The sequence below is a fragment of the Notothenia rossii genome (genome assembly GCF_949606895.1).
Source record: "Notothenia rossii genome assembly, chromosome: 1".
NCBI classification, from domain to species: Eukaryota; Metazoa; Chordata; class Actinopteri; order Perciformes; family Nototheniidae; genus Notothenia; species Notothenia rossii.
In genome coordinates, this window is record NC_136912.1 from 93,232,683 (window position 1) to 93,252,111 (window position 19,429).

At 39.4% G+C, this 19,429-nt stretch overlaps 2 protein-coding genes across 7 annotated transcripts in view; one reads left to right on the forward strand and one right to left on the reverse strand.

The window, feature by feature from the left end:
• Window positions 1-19,429, reverse strand: part of LOC307013683 (transmembrane protein 131-like) — a 179,921-nt gene that overhangs the window by 53,434 nt on the left and 107,058 nt on the right. The gene's annotated exons all lie outside the window — the stretch shown is intronic.
• Window positions 1-19,429, forward strand: part of eps15 (epidermal growth factor receptor pathway substrate 15) — a 58,842-nt gene that overhangs the window by 37,445 nt on the left and 1,968 nt on the right. For 3 of the 6 annotated variants that reach the window (XM_079641063.1, XM_079641064.1, XM_079641065.1), the window contains exons 15-24: window positions 493-708; window positions 2,270-2,665; window positions 4,608-4,676; window positions 5,650-5,812; window positions 7,723-7,767; window positions 7,906-8,288; window positions 9,981-10,050; window positions 10,175-10,245; window positions 11,895-12,030; window positions 13,442-13,641. In XM_079641063.1, coding sequence (XP_079497189.1) covers window positions 493-708; window positions 2,270-2,665; window positions 4,608-4,676; window positions 5,650-5,812; window positions 7,723-7,767; window positions 7,906-8,288; window positions 9,981-10,050; window positions 10,175-10,245; window positions 11,895-12,030; window positions 13,442-13,641 — 1,749 coding nt within the window. Of the gene's footprint in view, window positions 1-492; window positions 709-2,269; window positions 2,666-4,607; window positions 4,677-5,649; window positions 5,813-7,722; window positions 7,768-7,905; window positions 8,289-9,980; window positions 10,051-10,174; window positions 10,246-11,894; window positions 12,031-13,441; window positions 13,642-17,526; window positions 17,919-19,429 lie in introns of those variants that run through there. The other 3 variants (XM_079641066.1, XM_079641068.1, XM_079641067.1) reach the window with 2 other exon arrangements.

The window sequence follows — 19,429 nt, forward strand, 5'->3', positions numbered from 1 at the left end:
CAGCTTTTCCTGCTGGAGCCCGCCGCTTAAAGGTGGGGGGCGCGGACCGGCCATAGAGCCCATAGAGTTAAAGGTGGTGGACTGTAACCTGTAAAACCCATAGATTTAGGAGGTCCCCTAGTGGCCGTTAGCTGTACAAATCCATAGATCTAGGAGGTCCCCTAGTGGCCGTTAGCTGTAAAATCCATAGATTTAGGAGGTCCCCTAGTGGCCGTTAGCTGTAACAATCCATAGATTAGCCGCACCGTTAAATAAGCCGCAGCGTCGAAAAATGGGAAAAAAGGCGCGGCTTATAGTCCGAAAATTACGGTACTCTATTTTTTGGACGAATGCTCCGGGCCAGAGGAATTTGACCCTTAATGTCTACCCCTGTATTATGCTTTCCCGCTCATTTCACCAAGTTAAGAAACTTCCAAAGAGAAAAAAGAAAATGTAACTGCAAATCCTGACTCGAGTCTCTCCGTTTTTTCACCACGGTTTCTTCCGCCACAGATCACCTCGCTGCAGTCGGAGCACGAGGAGCAGGAGCAGAAGATCTGCCAGTTCGAGGAGGAGCTGGTTCAGGCGCGAGAGGAGCTGCTCTCTCTGCAGGAGGAGAGCCGGAAGCTGCAGGAGAAAGTGCAGGCGGCTCAGGAGCAGCTGACCCCACTGCAGGAGTCCGTCAGAGACTCCTTCACTCAGGTCGCACAGGTCGGTTTGGGGGAATCAGTGAGTCTCCAATTTACCCAGAACAAAGTTACAAACGTTCTCTTTAACTTATTTTATTTATAGGTTTGAACCTTTTTACTACTTTAATACTTTCTGTTCGTTTTCATAACTCATATTCATTCTTACTGATTGGTTGCTTATCTTAAGTATTCCCTTTTTATTGATCAACTGTTGGTTTTAATTATTATTATTTATATGTTCTTATAGATATTTATTTGACTGGTTTTATTCATTCATATTTAGTCTTACTCATCTGTTGTTTATCCTTATTATTCACATTATTCTATTGGTCAAATGTTGGTTTTATTGATTATTATTTTGTATTATTACGGGTAGTTTGCTGTATATGTTCACTTGGTTAAACTCAAGTTTATGTTATGTCTTAAATAACTATGTTTACTCTTTACACTCTACTTTAAAGGTGGGGTAGGTAATTCACTTCAGAAACACTCTTTGTTATATTCCATGGAATGCTCTTAACATCCCGATAGCAATGAATACATTAAATGCTTTGATGATAAATACATAACAAAATATCATCAGTGGAAGCCGTAGCGCTGTAAAAAGCACAACCAATCATCTGAGCCGGCCCGGCTAAAGTAACTGGATGGCCTACCTCCCTGTCAGCCTTCCATCTGTGCACAAACTTATCTCGTGCCCTCATTAGCCGCGTTCACACCGCAGTACTTTTCCCACTTTAGTTCCGATATAGTTCCGAAATGTCGCGTTCACACCAAAAAGAGCCGGAACTAAAATTAGTTCATGAGAACCTTTTCCGTCCCTGCTAGAGAGCAGGTACTTCCGTGGGAGAAAAAGGTTCATGTGTCTGATTGGCTGGGCGGATTGCAAACCACGCCCCCTCAAACTCCCAAAGAGTTTTGTGAAGCCGCCATTTTATTATCCTTGCATTAGCGGGATTAGCATTAGCATTATTAGCATTAGCCCAGCGCAGAAACGCAGAGAGACTAACTTATGGCAACACAAAATAAAACATGGGAGCGGTGGAGATGAGGAGGTGTCGGCGTTCTGGCGATTTACTCGGAAGGCTTCAGTGGAAGCTGCTGGGAGTCCCAGCAGCTTCCACTGAAGCCTTCCCCAACTCCGGGGACTTCGGGTGGCAGTATACGCCGTGAAGTTGTTTGCAGCCTGCCAGTAAACTCAAAGCAGAAGAAGAAGAAGAAGAAGTGACGACAGCGGCTTCATTTGCCTAATCCTCCCTCAGGGACTTATTCTGGTGTGAACGCGATCTGTACTTAGTTCATGAGAGCTAAAGAGTTCTGATGAACTAAGTTCTCATGAACCTTTGTGGGAAAAGTACTTGGTGTGAAAGCGCCTATTGGTCATGTGCGAGTTTGTGTGTGTTGGAGGAGGGGCTCTGTAAGGAAGTCTGAAGGAAGGGGCAGATTTTTTTCAGTTGTGTATTTTCAAACTCTAGCGCACTCGAGGTGGTTTCTCCATTCTTACCTACCCCACCTTTAAGTGTTTTGTGGCTGCAACAAATAAATAAAGTTGTGCTCTCTTTGTTTGCCTTCTCTTAACCCTCTGCACGCTCTGCTCTCAGGTCCAGCAGAAACTGAACAACCTTCAGGTGGAGGAAAGGTCAGTGACTGCTCAGCTCAGCTGGAAGAGAGCGCTGGAGGACAGCTCTCCTGTCATGGTCAACGGATCAGGAGGCCCCACCGCGGAGCTGCATCAAGGGGACTTCTTCCAGGAGGACCAGCCCAAAGAGCTGAAGGAGGAACAACCGGCAGCTGTTTTCTTTGAGCCGAATGAACTTTCAGATCCAAACGAGAGAGGAGAGAACGAAGAGGAAGAGGAGAAGGAGGAAGAGAGTCCAAAGACTTCAGAGGAGGAAAATATTAAACGTGATGCGTTGGATGATCTTTACACGAGTTTAGCCTCGTCAGAGCTGATTTACAATAATCTGTCGACCTTCACCAAGCTACAAGAGAACACGGTGAGAGAAATAAATACACTTCACTTCTTTCTTTCTTTCAAGGATGGAAAGAAGCCGACATAAAGCCAACAACACTATCTCCTACTCCAAAAACTCACTGGAGAGTAGGGATGCATATCGTTGACTTTTTTACGATACCGATACCACTGAACGATACCGATACTCAACCGATACATATCGTGATACTTTGAAAATGTATCATCCCACAATTACTCCCATGAAGCGCTTTACGATATAGTTAACATGTCAAATGAATATTACATTAAATTGTGGGACTTCTTGGACCTTTTAGTAGGCTACTGAACAAACAATGACAAATACATAAAAAATATGAAGAAAACCGATTATGGAATATCTTTTATAACACCCGCCATCAGGTGTGCCGCGTGAATAGCACATCTTGTCAATGCAAACAGACCGTTATAGCACCGTTATAATTCATGTTAAACCTGAGATTTGACTAGAGAACAAATAAATAATAGAATAAAGGTCATGAGATCTCGGCATTGCACAAACAAACAAATCTCATCTTTAAAATCAACATTTGCCTTCACTGGTGAGAGAAAACAAATCCCATTTCATTTGTGGGACTTTTACCTTTCTAGTATTGAACAAACAATGAAAAATACATAAAATATGAAGAAAAACGATTATGCAATCTAATTTATAACACCCGCCATCACGGGCCACGGACTCACTTTTAAAATTAAATTTAAAAAAAATGTTTTTTAAGTATCGAAACCGGATCTGATTTTGGTACGGTATACCGTAGCCACCAGTAACCGGTATTTCGGTAATACCGGATACCGGTATGCATCCCTACTGTAGAGTGTTGAAGAAATTAGCACTAAGACCTGGAAATAAATCGGCATTTCTTCAATAGGATTTTCAAATAGCATTTTAGTTGAGCCTGAAACAAATTCTGAGGTTAACACAAGTTCAATAGATGTAAACATTGTTGCTCTATGACAGGGGGGTCAAACTCAAATACACAGTGGGCCAACATATAAAAATAGGTACTAGTCGAGGGCCGGACTGGTTCAATGTTTATTGCAGAACTTATTGAAATGAACTTATTGCACATATTAAACCTGGAACTAACAAAGCTTAAATAATTGCCTATAAAAACAACATTAAACATTAAATAATCAGTTCATTCATTTCTTATGGCTCTATCTGCAGCTTCTCCAGAGTCATTTCTTATGAGTACATTTTCCCACAGGCCAACAACAGCTTCAACAAAACTATTTCCCTCAAAGAGAAACCAAACATGCCCTGTTGTCGTGAGAGAGAAAGTGCAGAAGGAAACATCCATTAAACTCAGTGTGCTGCTCTGTGATGCTAGCTCAGACACTTGGCATCTCATCTTGGGTGCAAGGTCATCAATGTTTGGGCTCAGGCTCTGAGCTGAGGAGACCCTCAGGATGGAGTGAAGGTGTGCGTGCAATATACCGGCAGGCCAGATCTAATAGGAATTAGAAATTATCCTGAGGGCCGAAATTAAATCCACCAAGGGCCGGATTTGGCCCCCGAGCCTCGAGTTTGACACGTGCTCTATGACATAATGTACATAAATGAATACCTCACGTGTAGCTTTTACGTATCTTGAAAAAGGTAGTTGGTATAAGGGAAAAAATAAGATACCCATCACGTCTATATGCCACACACATTCTTTGGCAATAAATCAAAAACCAAAAGAAAAAGTCCCATTTAAATTGTTGTTTTAAGAAGCGACAGTCATGCTAACTTCCCTTAGCACTCCATTGAACTCTATTTAAAAATAAGAATCTCTTATTATAATTGTTAAGCACTTACCCATCATGCAATACCAGCAAACTTAGAAACAGAAATATTGTACAAAATGTTGAATATAACTTAATTTCTCAGGATATCTCTCTGATAGTCACACTAGTGGTTTCTGTTTCTCCCCTCGTGTCTCCAGGAACAAAGCAGCCCAACAGCTGACGTCTGCTCAGAGGTCATGGATGATGGAGAAGACAGCCCACTGCAGGTAAACACATTCAATTTGACAAAAGTCCTTTAACTCCATAGTCATTCATGTTTCCCTGAAGTTTCAAGGATGAAGTAATTAAGTGTAGACAACATCAACATAACTTTATCCAGAATATCATATTTAGTTTTGTTTTATCCAGAATATTGTATATGTTTTTTTATTGTTCATATTTTATATGATATTTTTCATTTTTTCATTTTATTTTTAATTGCTAATTCTCCTTTCCACTTTTTTTTCAAGTATTTGAAGTATTGTATTATAAAGTCTGAACACACTTCTGCTTCTACAACGAAATAATTTCCCAAACTAGGATCGATAAAGTATCTACAGAATCAGAATACCTTTATTAGTCCCACAGAGGGGAAATGTACATTTGTTACAACATAAAAGAGCCAAAGACAGCTTAATGTTACCTAAAAAGCATGCATACAAAAATATCAAAGATACAAAAAAAGATTTGTATACTATGTAAGATTATACTAAAGATTACACAATTTACAAAATAACCTACCTACCTACCTACCTACCTACCTACCTACCTACCTACCTACCTACCTACCTACCTACCTACCTACCTACCTACCTACCTACCATAAGAAATGAATGAACTGATTATTTAATGTTTAATGTTGTTTTTATAGGCAATCATTGAAGCTTTGTTAGTTCCAGATTTAATATGTGCAATAAGTTCATTTCAATAAGTTCTGCAATAAACATTGAACCAGTCCGGCCCTCGACTAGAACCCATTTTAAAATGTTGGCCCACTGTGTATTTGAGTTTGACCCCCCTGATCTAGTGGATTGATGAAAAGCAATTGTAACAAAAAATTTAATTTGGGTTTGCAATATGAATAGTTTATATAATAAAATATCGATACTTGTCGTCCAATACAATATCGCCACGCAAAGTATCGTGATACTCTGCTTTATCGATTATTTCCCCTGACCTATCTACTGCGCTGTTTAACAGGTAGCGTCTCCAGAGCCAGAGAGCAGAGAGGAGGAAGATTCTTCAGAAAACACCACCTCGTCTTCCTCACCTCCTCAGGTCGCCCCCCCCTCCCTCCCGCCTCTCACCAGCCCCCCCTCCCTGCCTGAGATGGACTTCTTCCATCCGGACCCTTTCACTGACCGTGAGTCCACACGAACATCTAAGGAGTAGTTTCTACTTTTTTAATGCTATTTTATTTCTATTTGACATGTTTACATTTTGGCATCTTTATTTCTTGTCTTTTAATTACACTAATGTAACTCCTTGTCTGACAGTGAGTCCACACAAACATCTAAAGATTGGTATAAATACTATTTACATGTATATAGACTTCTTGCTCTATTTTGTTTTTGTATTTTTGTATTTTATTATATATGTTGCATTGTTGGAGGAGCTCGGGTCAGAAGAATTTCATTTCCATTTCCACACTGTAGCTTATGTGCATATTCACACAAATAACAAATCACCTCCGTCTGGCAGAGAACTCTCTGCTCCATAGCTTCTCTTGGACTTAAAATCACACTGGACATTTTACATTTATAATCGATTTAATATGACATTTTCCATGCCTCACATACTTATGTATATATATTAACTTGCTTTATATTTTGTTACTGTAAATGTGTAATTTAACCTGCAGTGTTTCCGCCAGACCAGGGCTGAGAGGGCGTGACTTGAATTTTGAATTGAGCCGTCCCTTATAGATACTATCTCTTTACGTATTAGTGATGGGAATTCCGGCTCTTTTTAGTGAGCCGGATCATTTGGCTCTGCTCTTCTTACGGCGCATTTCCACCGCAGGGTCTCGCACGGCTTTGTATGGTATGACTAGGCCTCGTTAGGCCTTGGTAGGCCAGGCTCACTTTATGCTGAGTTTCCATTACAGTTTAGTTGCTGGGGCAGTAACTATAGTAACGCAGTGTAGGCGGAGCCGTGACGTCATCTTCAATGAGAACCACAAAACGTTAGCTGTTAGCACTCAGAGCTCACAGCTCCTCATATCTGTTCAGAAACTAGACAAAAGTGAAACAAGTACAAACCACAGACTGTCTGTGTCATGGAGAATACAGAGCCCGCTCTCTCGGCTCCCAAACGGCTCTTCATGTTACCACAGAGCCTCAGTTTCGCTGCTGCGAGGCTCCGGTGCTCGCAGTTCACGCGCGTGCTCCGCTAGGACCCCCAGTCAAGGCATGCCGGCAGTACACTTTCCGTCACAGGAACGCGCTTTGCTGGCGGCGAAAATAATCCCACCAGACTCCTTCGCCCCTCCAACAGAGGGATGTCCTTTTTCCTTTTCGTCATTTCAAGCGATAAAAACTTGATCTTCTCTCGAATTATTATTCTTTTTGGACGCCCTCGGCTCGAGTTCAGGGCGTTCCGAGCTGAATAAGGGCGGCAAATGACGGCAAGACGCCCCCCTGGCGGAAACGCTGCTAACATGTATATTTTTCTTGTTTATTTCTAGTCTTTTCATTTGTATTGTACAATGCCTTGTTTTGTTATGCTGCTGCAACACAAACATTCTTCTTATCTTATCATATGACAATAAAACCTTTGAATCTTTGAATAAACGCTAATCTATAAATTATAATTATGGGCCCCTTTTTTTACAAGTTGAAATGGAAGATCTTAGACTTTTTTTATGCACACAAGTCTTATTTCTCAATTCTTGGGACACCGGTTTGTAAAAAGCTATTATTTAGCATTTCAAGATGTTGATCAAACAGTCTGATTAACAGGTTTGCACTCGGCCCACAAAAGCCTCAAAGGCATGCATTTCAGTTAAAACTTCATATTGAGGTTTACCTACAGATTTAATTAAATCTACTGTATTGTACGAAGTGTTTTTTACGTTACTAGTTTCCACTAGATCTGCTTGTTTTTTATGTTATACTTGATGGATTGGAGGATTCAAATGTATATAATGCAATCCATTTTATTTAATAAAAACAATCGAACAAATAGGTTGGGGGTTTTCTGAAACGTGTTTTTAATATCGTCTTCAAATTAAATCCCTATATTTGAAAGTATGTTTGTTTTTGTTCCTCATAGACGATCCATTCAAAGATGATCCCTTTGGAAAGACAGAAGTTCCAGGTGAGTCATCGAAGTTAAACCTGTATATTTAAAAGTGATAAATAGGCAAACTAATCTCCTTCATGTCCGGGAAATCCTCAAAAAGAGAATGCCTGATCTACCCTTTCAAACGTTCTGTTGCTTCTTCTCTTAACCCAGATCCATTTGGAGAAGATCCGTTTAAAGGATCCGATCCGTTTGCAGCGGACTCTTTCTGCCAGGCCTCCAGCGCCCCCTTCTCCTCAGAAGACCCTTTCTCTGCCTCAGCGGACCCCTTCGGTACGACCACTGGAGTCCCAGAACCCGACCTGTTTGCATCCAAACCCTCTGACTCGGCTCCAGCAGCTGATCCAGATCCTTTCAGCTCCAAAGCTCCCAACACAGCTTCAACTGACCCGTTCAGATCCACGGGGAACAAAAGGGGCGACTCCGACCCGTTTGGAGGCAAAGTGAACGCCATCGTGGAGACGGATCCGTTTGGTTCTCAGGACGGAGGGACGGATCCGTTCAGCTGCGCTCTCCCCTCCTCTGACCTCGCCCTGGTGAGTGTGGCTGTTTTAGAGGAACTATTGTGCATTGTTTGTTTTTTCACAATATGTTTATTGGTATTTTCTTATTCAACAACAACCAAATACCATGTACATCACAGACCTACGCATACTCACACCGTCAACTTGCACCAGTATTAAAAGCTTAGGCTACAAATAAAGTAAAACAAGGTAATTTCACAGTTTCCTTTCAGAGGCAGTCCCTCATAATGTGCATTAACGGCTCCCAGAGCTGAAGAGAGTCCTTCCGCTTGCCCTTAGCGATGTATGTCAGTCTTTCTACACCAACACTACCAGAAAGTTCCTTCAACCTACTACTACTACTACTACTACTACTACTACTACTACTACTACTTCTACTATTACTACTACTACTACTACTACTACTACTACTAGTACTAGTACTACTACTACTACTACTAGTACTACTACTACTACTACTAGTACTAGTACTACTACTACTACTACTAGTACTAGTACTACTACCACTATTACTATTACTATTACTACTACTAGTACTACTACTATTACTACTACTACTACTAGTACTAGTACTACTACTCTTACTATTACTACTAGTACTACTACTACTACTACTACTACTACTACTATTACTAGTACTAATACTACTAGTACTACTACCACTATTACTACCACTATTACTACTATTACTATTACTACTACTACTATTACTATTACTATTACTATTACTACTACTACTACTACTACTACTATTACTCTTACTCTTACTATTACTACTAGTACTACTACTACTATTACTACTACTACTACTACTATTACTATTACTATTACTACTACTACTACTACTACTACTACTACTACTACTACTACCAATCCATACTTTTCCAACATAAAGCGATAGCCCTCCTGGCTTGAAGAAGGCCAAAATCCAGAAGCTTGTTCCGTTTTGAAGTTTGTTTGAAGTCCTTTGGATATATTCCAAGTACACAAAGTTTGACGTTCAAAAGGACCTTAATGTTAAACATCTCTGACAGACAGCTAATAACATCCTTCCAGAATATTGGCAGACATATGATGAAGTTTGACAGGAGCTATACTATTGTGCATTGTTATTAAAAGGAATAAGATGGCAGCATTTAAATCTCATCTATGAAAAATAACATGTTCTTTTCATAGCGCTGTTCCTGGTGCTCAGAAGAATAACAACATGGCTGTTTAAAATCGTTTTGACACTAATTATTACATCGTATAAAGTCATGTCTGTATATCTGGGTGTGTTTGTGTGCAGCAACTGGACAAAAGATGAACTAGGAAATGTTTTTATTTTTGCTTTAAATTGATATTAAATCATTTTATAAATTGTATATTTTCTATATACACGTGAGGCACATTTGTCTCTCTCTGTTCACAATTATGTTTAAAATCTATCAGATGTAGCCATGTCTCCCTAATGAAAAGAGCAATCATTTAGGCACTTTAAGAATGTGTAGTGGTTCACTGTGTTAACCTATGGGTCATATAAGGTGTTATCAAGTCAGTCAAAGCAAATAATAATAATCTAAAGGTGAGTTTAGTGAAGATAATGTGTTTTTCTTTGTCCGATGTACTTCTCTTTGAGTTACAGGTATTCAGATTAGGTTTGAGGATATTCACGTCCACAGTTTTTTCCACAAAATGTTCAGTAATGTGTTTTCTGTGTTTTAGAAGGACACTGCAGCATCCAATGACCCGTTTGCTCCCGGCGGGACGACCGTGAACGCCAGCTCAGATCCAGGTACTGAGCTGCAGCGCCCCCTTCTGGGGACAGACGCAACTGCAGCTGTTTAAAAGATAAAGTGCCAAATCAATCATTTAAAGTGTAAAATGCTCAGTGACTCTTACATGCTTGTGTGTTTCAGATCCATTTGCTGCAGTGTTTGGTAACGAGTCTTTCGGAGGGGGCTTTGCAGATTTCAGTGCGTTGACAAAGGTAATAAAGATGTGTAGTAGGCCTGCTCGATTACGGCAAAAATCATAATCTCAACTATTTGGGTCAATAATTGTAATTCCGATTATTAAATGTGATTATTCATTGACTTTGAAAACATCCATTTATTGGAGAAAAAAAATGTGAACTGTATGTTTTTAACAGTTGATTACCCTGAACTTTAAGTATAATTCAACTGAAAACCCCAAAAAAAAAAAAATGTATTTAAGGAAAGAAAAGTCATAATAAAAAAATAATCGTTTTATTTCGATTACGTTGTTTTCGTAATCGTTGCAAGCCATAATCGCGATTTAAAATACGATTAATTGAGCAGCCCTAATGTGTTGTTGCTCTGCTTCATATAGTACAGTATATAGTGAAACACACTGAATATACAGCAGGCAAGGCAAGTTTATTTACATAGCACCTTTCGACACAAGGCAATTCAAAGTGCTTTACAAAAATGAAAGATGGTAAGAAAATGGCATTTAAAATCAGTCATTGAAAAGCAATAATAAACATGAATAAAAGTTACAGTGCAGTTTAAGATGCGAATAGTTCAATTAAAAGCAGCGGCAAAAGAAAAGTCTTCAGCCTGGATTTAAAAGTAGTCAGAGTTGCAGCGGACCTGGAGGTTTCTGGGAGTTTGTTCCAGATATTTGGGGCATAATAACTGAACGCTGCTCCTCTATGTTGAGCTCTGACTCAGTAGGGGGAAGTAGAGATAGTTGCGACACAGTGAGCTGACTCCAGATCATTCAGGAAGCCTGTGAGTGAGTTATTGAGTGGGTTGTGGTTTTAGGAGGAAATAGCTGGACCACATACCCAATGCTCCCCTGTGGAGGAGTTCAACCTCAGACTCTAAAGGGCCCATGTCATGCTTTTCTATATCAGGTTATTTTTTAAAGTATTTTATAACACGGCAAGTTTTTACCAAATTGCTAAATGGCCGGTTGTCATCCGACCTCCAACATAGCGATGACACTAATCAATCATAAAACCTGCAATTTTGGTGCCTTTTTTACATTTATCTGTTACATTTTTATGCCGTTTCTAAACATGTTACTGTAATCCCTCTTTTAGACTTAATAATAATAATAAATGGGGTTTATATAGCGCTTTTCTAGACCCAAAGACACTTTACATTACGAGTAAGGTCGACAAACAAAACAAGAACAAAAACACAAACAAAAACAAAACAAAAACAGAAAAGCAGTCAGGAGGATGTCTGTTCAGAGGGGGGAGGGGCGGGTTTAAGGATAAGCAGAGTTGAAGAGGTGGGTTTTGAGGCGGGACTGGAACAGGGTGAGGGACTCAGACTCAGGTCTTGGGGGAGGGAGTTCCAGAGCTTCGGGGCTGCCACAGAGAAGGCTCTGTCCCCGTAGCTCCGGAGTTTGGCCTTGGGGATTGAAAGCAAACCGGCTGAGGTGGACCTGAGGGACCGGGGAGGTTGGTAGAGGATGAGGAGGTCAGTGAGGTAGGGGGGGGGCCAGATGGTGGAGGGCTTTATAGGTGGGGACCAGGAGTTTGTAGTGGATGCGGTGTGAGACGAGGAGCCAGTGGAGTTCTTTGAGGACCGGGAGGACTTCTTACAAGGAAAGAAAAACCTTTAATCCACCAAGAAAATATATCTTTGTTCTTATCTGTTTCAGTCGAACGGTGCGGACCAGTTTGGCATCAACAATAAGAACCTGTTCCAGGATGAGAGCCAGTCGGTCGGCCCCGATGTGCCCCCAGCCCTGCCTCCCAAAACGGGTACGCCAACCAGACCGCCCCCTCCCCCTCCAGGTCAGTACGAGCTGCGTTAAGGTAACAATCGTCACATTGTTTTCAGTCATGTTTGGATGTATCTACAGGATCTGAACAGGAAATAGAAATATGCTGCTTCATCAGTCTTTCTACCGTGTGACAAAAGCACCTTTTAGGCTAGAAACGTTCATCACTGTCCCTCCTGATGTCATTTAAATATATTACTAGTATAACGTGTTGATTTTTAACTTTTCTGTATCTTTTCTCTCTTTCAATCATTATTTAGTTTGGCATTTAATTGGTTTGGTGTTTTAATGCTAATCAAAGCACTCTGAATTGCCTATGTTTTTTTAAATGTGCTTATTAAATTAACTTACCTAAGCTTACCTTACTGCTAATGGCAAAGAAGCCTATTGCCTATTTTAGCATGATCTCCTGGTTAATTTTTTTTTATTTTCCCACAGTTTTTGGCATTATAAAGAATTATTAATATTTCCTCTGAGTGTGTTTCTGTAGTTTTTTAAATAAAGGCTAAAAAAGGTTTCTGTTTATCACTGTTTCTCCTGAATGTCGATTTTTTTAATTTTCTGTATCTTTTCTCTCTTTTAATAATTATTTTTGTTTGGCCTTTAGTTGGTTGTGTGTGTTAATGCTAGTCGAAGCCCTATGTTTTTTTAAAATGTGCTCATTAAATAAAGGTACTTGTGTATATTGCTTATCTTAGCATGATATCCCTGGTTCAAAAACCTTCCTTTCTCCAGTCATTGTTGGTGTTAAAAGTGAATTAAATGAAAACGAAATAATTACTAAAAGAGAGAAACAGGTTTATTACCAAGTAGGTTGACATGTACGAAGAATTTGACTTCATGTAATGGTGCATACAAAAACTAAAAACACAGATAGAGAACTATCTTAAGAAACCTTTAATAACATAAAAATATATAGTTAAATAAAGCAGTATTTACATAGAAATAAAATATGGAATAAAAATAGCTGTTCCTCTGTGTCTCTGTAATTGGTTTTGTGTTTTAATGTTAATCAAAGCACTCTGAATCGCCCTATGTTTTTGAAATGTGCTAATTAAATAAACGTACTTATTTCTATTGCCTATTTTAGCATGGTGTGTGTGTGTGTGTGTGTGTGTGTGTGTGTGTGTGTGTGTGTGTGTGTGTGTGTGTGTGTGTGTGTGTGTGTGTGTGTGTGTGTGTGTGTGTGTGTGTGTGTGTGTGTGTGTGTGTGTGTGTGTGTGTGTGTGTGTGTGTGTGTGTGTGTGTGTGTGTGTGTGTGTGTGTGTGTGTGTGTGTGTGTGTGTGTGTGTGTGTGTGTGTGTGTGTGTGTGTGTGTAAACAAAAATTCAAAACACAGATAGAGAACTATTTTAATTTGTTTGCAGTATTTACATAGAAATAAAATATGGAATACAAATAACTCTTTCTCTGTGTCTCTGCAGGTAAACGGTCGTCCCTCTCCAAAACAGAGTCCTCCGAGTCCTTCCAGAGACGAGGACCCTTCCTCCAGCAGCCTCCAGGAGACTTCCCCTCCTCTTCCTCCTCACTGCCTGCCAAGGATCCTTTAGCCGACCCCTTCGCCCCCTCCTCCCCTCCTCGTCACAGCGCTCGGGAAACTGACCGGTTTGCCAGCTTTGACAAAGTGAGCACCTCCCACTCGCCCTCACCTTCCCCTGACTCTCCATAGCCCTCTCCTCTGTTCTTCCTGCTAATAAATCACACTTAGTTGATTCATTAAGGCACCAAATCAGGCCAGCTTTTTAAAACCACTCCATCCACTGCCGCTGAAACAAAAAGAAATCCTGAAGAAGAATAAAATCACAGCAACACGAGCTAACCAATCATCTCTATTACAGTTTCTTATATTTTAAAAATACATATATTTTGTAACATGTAAAGATTCCTTACACTTATTATTTTTGTTGTTACTGATTTGTTAATGTAACCCCCATGATTGAAGTTGCACTGGCCTACTGTACAGAAATGTAATTTAAACAATAATTATTATTATTATTATTAACCAAAGCAACATATTTGTAGTTACAGATACACGCTCTGTTACAAATCACACATCTAACGTCATGATAGCATGTTGGCAGTGAATGGAGAGATGAGGGGCTGCTTGTATTTGGTGTTAACTATCCCAACGTTACAGCTTGTGTATATGCATATTTAATTCTGAAATTAAATATACATTTTATTGTCAACAATTCATTCTGTGCACCTTATTAAGCTAAAAAAAAAAAAAAAAATACACCTCAGGTAATTTTCGAATTGCCAATACGGCAAAGTGCACTTTTTCTGTGTCCGACCAATGACAAGTCGATATGTCGCTGAGTCGGCACAACATTGTCATGAAGGCGGGACGTTAGTTAACCCTGACTAACGCAGAGGAGAGTCTCGGGGCTGCAATCATTTTGACTGATATTGCGATTTGATTTGTGATATAACAGAGAATCCCTATTTTAAAAAAAAAAAAAAAAAAAAAAAATCACAATATCATTGAGAAAAACATCAAAATTGATTATTAAAGAGGACATGTACCAATTAAACACCAGATTAGTGTGCAGACGACGTCATACTTCATTTAGATATCTCCTGCCATCACCAAATATTTTGTTTTCTGCAATTTGGATATTGCACTAGTCCATATTGTGATCTAAATACATTTTGATTACTTATACAACACTAGAGGGGAATGGCATTACATTCTTGAAGTTGCATTAGGCTGTAATTGATACACATAGGTTTAATATGTCTCAGGACCAATTTGTAGTGTTTAAGATACAGAACGGAAATTATGCATTCATCAAATATCTTCCTAAAAGCAACAGGTAATAGTAATATTGCTTTAATTGAAGAAGAACTACGGGCATTACAGTTTCCTTTCCTTGTTCTACTAATCCATTGAAATATGTTGAAGTTGTCCTGCATCCAAAACAACAGAAGACTTCAAATTAAGTGGCACTTAAACCACTGCCTCATATTCACTTAAACATTCACTTAAACCACTGCCTCTCATTCACTTAAACCACTGCCTCTCATTCACTTAAACCACTGCCTCTCATTCACTTAAATCACCGCCTCATATTCACTTAAACATTCACTTAAACCACTGCCTCACATTCACTTAAACATTCACTTAAACCACTGCCTCACATTCACTTAAACCACCGCCTCCATTACACTTAAACCACTGCCTCATATTCACTTAAACATTCACTTAAACCACTGCCTCACATTCACTTCAACCACCGCCTCCATTACACTTAAACCACTGCCTCACATTCACTCAAACATTCACTTAAACCACTGCCTCTCATTCACTTGAACCACTGCCTCATATTCACTTAAACCACTGCCTCATATTCACTTAAACATTCACTTAAACCACTGCCTCTCATTCACTTAAACCACTGCCTCATATTCACTTAAACCACTGCCTCATATTCACTTAAACATTCACTTAAACCACTGCCTCTCATTCACTTGAACCACTGCCTCATATTCACTTAAACATTCACTTAAACCACTGCCTCATATTCACTTAAACATTCACTTAAACCACTGCCTCATATTCACTTAAACATTCACTTAAACCACTGCCTCTCATTCACTTAAACCACTGCCTCATATTCACTTAAACCACTGCCTCATATTCACTTAAACATTCACTTAAACCACTGCCTCTCATTCACTTAAACCACTGCCTCATATTCACTTAAACATTCACTTAAACCACTGCCTCTCATTCACTTAAACCACTGCCTCACATTCACTTAAACCACTGCCTCATATTCACTTAAACATTCACTTAAACCACTGCCTCGGATTCACTTAAACCACTCCCTCACATTCACTCAACCCACTGCCTTCATTTCACTTAAACCACTGCCTCTCATTCACCTAAACCACTGCCTTCCTTTCACTTAAACCACTGCCTTCATTTCACTTAAACCACTGCCTCTCATTCACTTAAACCACTGCCTCACATTCACTTAAACCACTGCCTCTCATTCACTTAAACCACTGCCTCTCATTCACTTAAACCACTGCCTCTCATTCACTTAAACCACTGCCTCACATTCACTTAAACCACTGCCTCACATTCACTTAAACATTCACTTAAACCACTGCCTCTCATTCACTTAAACCACTGCCTCTCATTCACTTAAACCACTGCCTCACATTCACTTAAACCACTGCCTCTCATTCACTTAAACCACTGCCTCTCATTCACTTAAACCACTGCCTCACATTCACTTAAACCACTGCCTCACATTCACTTAAACCACTGCCTCACATTCACTTAAACCACTGCCTCACATTCACTTAAACATTCACTTAAACCACTGCCTCTCATTCACTTAAACCACTGCCTCTCATTCACTTAAACCACTGCCTCTCATTCACTTAAACCACTGCCTCTCATTCACTTAAACCACTGCCTCACATTCACTTAAACCACTGCCTCACATTCACTTAAACATTCACTTAAACCACTGCCTCTCATTCACTTAAACCACTGCCTCTCATTCACTTAAACCACTGCCTCTCATTTACTTAAACCACTGCCTCTCATTCACTTAAACCACTGCCTCACATTCACTTAAACATTCACTTAAACCACTGCCTCTCATTCACTTAAACCACTGCCTCACATTCACTTAAACATTCACTTAAACCACTGCCTCATATTCACTTAAACCACTGCCTCTCATTCACTTAAACCACCCCCTCATATTCACTTAAACCACTGCCTCTCATTCACTTAAACCACATTTACTTTATTCTCCCTTTACTCAAACCCATATGTATTTATCCATCTGTGCATGATGGAGTCCCTTAAAGTCCCTAAAGTGAATATTCTCTTTATTCTGTGTGCACAAAATAAAAAGATACCATCTTTAGGGACTTTTCTGGCTCTGTAGTTCATCCATCCGCCCCTTCATCCTTCATTTTTCAGTTCTACAGACGGCCTGTATTCTCTCTCTGTGTCTTTGCACCTCTGTCAAAAAAGAAAGTTTGAATAAAGAGTTGATTGACGGGCACCATCTCTGGCTTCTATGTGCATCCATGACCTCTCTCTCTGCAAATGCCTGAGCTTTCTGAAGGACATACCAATGTTTTGTTTGCCTTTTCAGTTCATTTTACGCAACTTTAGTGCTGACATTTTCAAATCATGCTTTAAGTTTTATAATCTTTCCTACTTTTTATGTTATTTTGGTTGTTTTTGCTTTTATTTTAAGCAACATTTGGATTATAGGGAAGGTAGACACTTATTTTAAACACATTTGATTAGCTCCTACTTTGTTATGAAACTGTAGTGGCCACATGAAAAGCAGGAAAGATGCTTAAAATAATCCATATAGTGGCATGATTTTGTATATTTTTGGTAAACGCAATTATATCAAATGTAGTTGATACTTTAGTTATACTATATGGGCTGAAACTGAAGGTAGAGAATGACAAAAAAAACTGAAATGCTAAATTATTATTAATGTCTGATTTCATTCATATCTAAAAGCTGCAGTGGATTGTAGCTCCTACAAGTAATACATGCATGTTCTCTACTAAATCTGTTCCTAAATGTTCTCATCATGCATGTTCTGCTCGACACCAGACTCATAAGCGTTAAAATTAGCCGCTAATAAACGCCATTTTTGCTCCTAACTCCCTTCATCTGCATGTGTTGATAGTGTAGGGGTGTCAAACTCAAGGCCCGGGGGCCAAATCCGGCCCGTGACTTCATTTTCTGTGGCCCCTGCAAAGAGCTTGCAAAGAATTATACGGTTACATGATGATTTACAGAAGCACGTTGCCCATAAACTACATGTCCCATAATGCATCTCAAATTTGACTTTTTTTCTCAGAATTTGACTTTTTTTAAATGTTTCTTTTTTAATTTCACCTCCTTTTTTTTTAAATGTCACTTCTTTTTTTTGATTTTGACTTTTTTTACAGAATTTGGCTTTTCTTTTTTTATTATTTTGTGACATTCTCATTGAAGAAATTTGCAATTATTTGCCCTAAACTTCTACATTCAGTCGAAGTTAATTCTGAAGTTATTACCCTATCTGATAATGATCCAATGCAGAGGCAATAATGTCATATAATACATTATTTTATATAGTCTTAAAGTTACAACCGGCCCTTTGAGTGCAACCATAATGCTGATGTGTCCCGCGATGAAATTGAGTTTGACACCCCTGGTGTACAGACCGTGTGTAACTAGCTGGATAATGAACCTGTTTGCATGTCCGCTCTGTAACCATTAACAGATTTAACAACACTTCTGTTTTTCTTTAAAGTTCTCCTTCCCCTTTTTGTCGTTGTGAACCTACAAATGTCATTTTTGGTCACATGACTCTGTTATTCATCACAGGAGACTCCGACTATCACATTTCTCTCCACAGCATGTGTAATGATGAGTCTTCATGTCATATATGATATAGGAGAATTTCACTGTTGTTGTTTGTTTGTTTTGTGTTTTGGTGCGATGGGCTGAAACAGAAATTAGGGATTTATAGAACAGACAATTTACCGTCTATATTATTTGCCTGCTTCCTCTGAAATCTACTTTTGGATTTTAACGTTGAGTCATGTTGTAGCAGAGAGTAGAAATAAGTTGTATGCAAACTTAATGAGACCCTGTTACGCTTTTTGGGGGGTTTTCCCTCTCCTATGGTGTGTTGTGTTTATATAAAACAGGTTACTCTACAGATTAGACACGAATAAATTATATATATTATATATTAGCAAAAATACACAAATAAACATTGATTTGATAAACAAATCAAGGGATTTAATTGAAAGTGAGTCAGAAAGAAAGAAGTCATATTGAGCGATATGTTTGTATATAAATGCATATTATCTTTTAAAATACACTATCAGTTGGGCTTGTATCCACAGTGACATAATTAGAACTACACGATTACATTACCGATTACAACTACAGTTAATGTGCAACACTGGATTTTATACTTACATTAATAATAACAAATCATTGAATCCGTGATAGACAAAACCCGACAACCTCCCTGCATTCACCGGTCCCTCAATGATCTCATATTTCATTATGGATTCATTCACAAAGCATGTGCTGTTGTTGGTTATCCGTCATCAGTGAGAATCTGTTAACTGTTTGTCTGTTTCTGTCTCCTTTCCCTCGTGTGTGTGTGTGTGTGTGTGTGTGTGTGTGTGTGTGTGTGTGTGTGTGTGTGTGTGTGTGTGTGTGTGTGTGTGTGTGTGTGTGTGTGTGTGTGTGTGTGTGTGTGTGTGTGTGTGTGTGTGTGTGTGTGTGTGTGTGTGTGTGTGTGTGTGTGTGTGTGTGTGTGTGTGTGTGTGTGTGTGTGTGTGTGTGTGTGTGTGTGTGTGTGTGTTCTCTCTCTTTCTCTCTGTGTGTGTGTGTCCCTCTCTCTCTCTCTCTC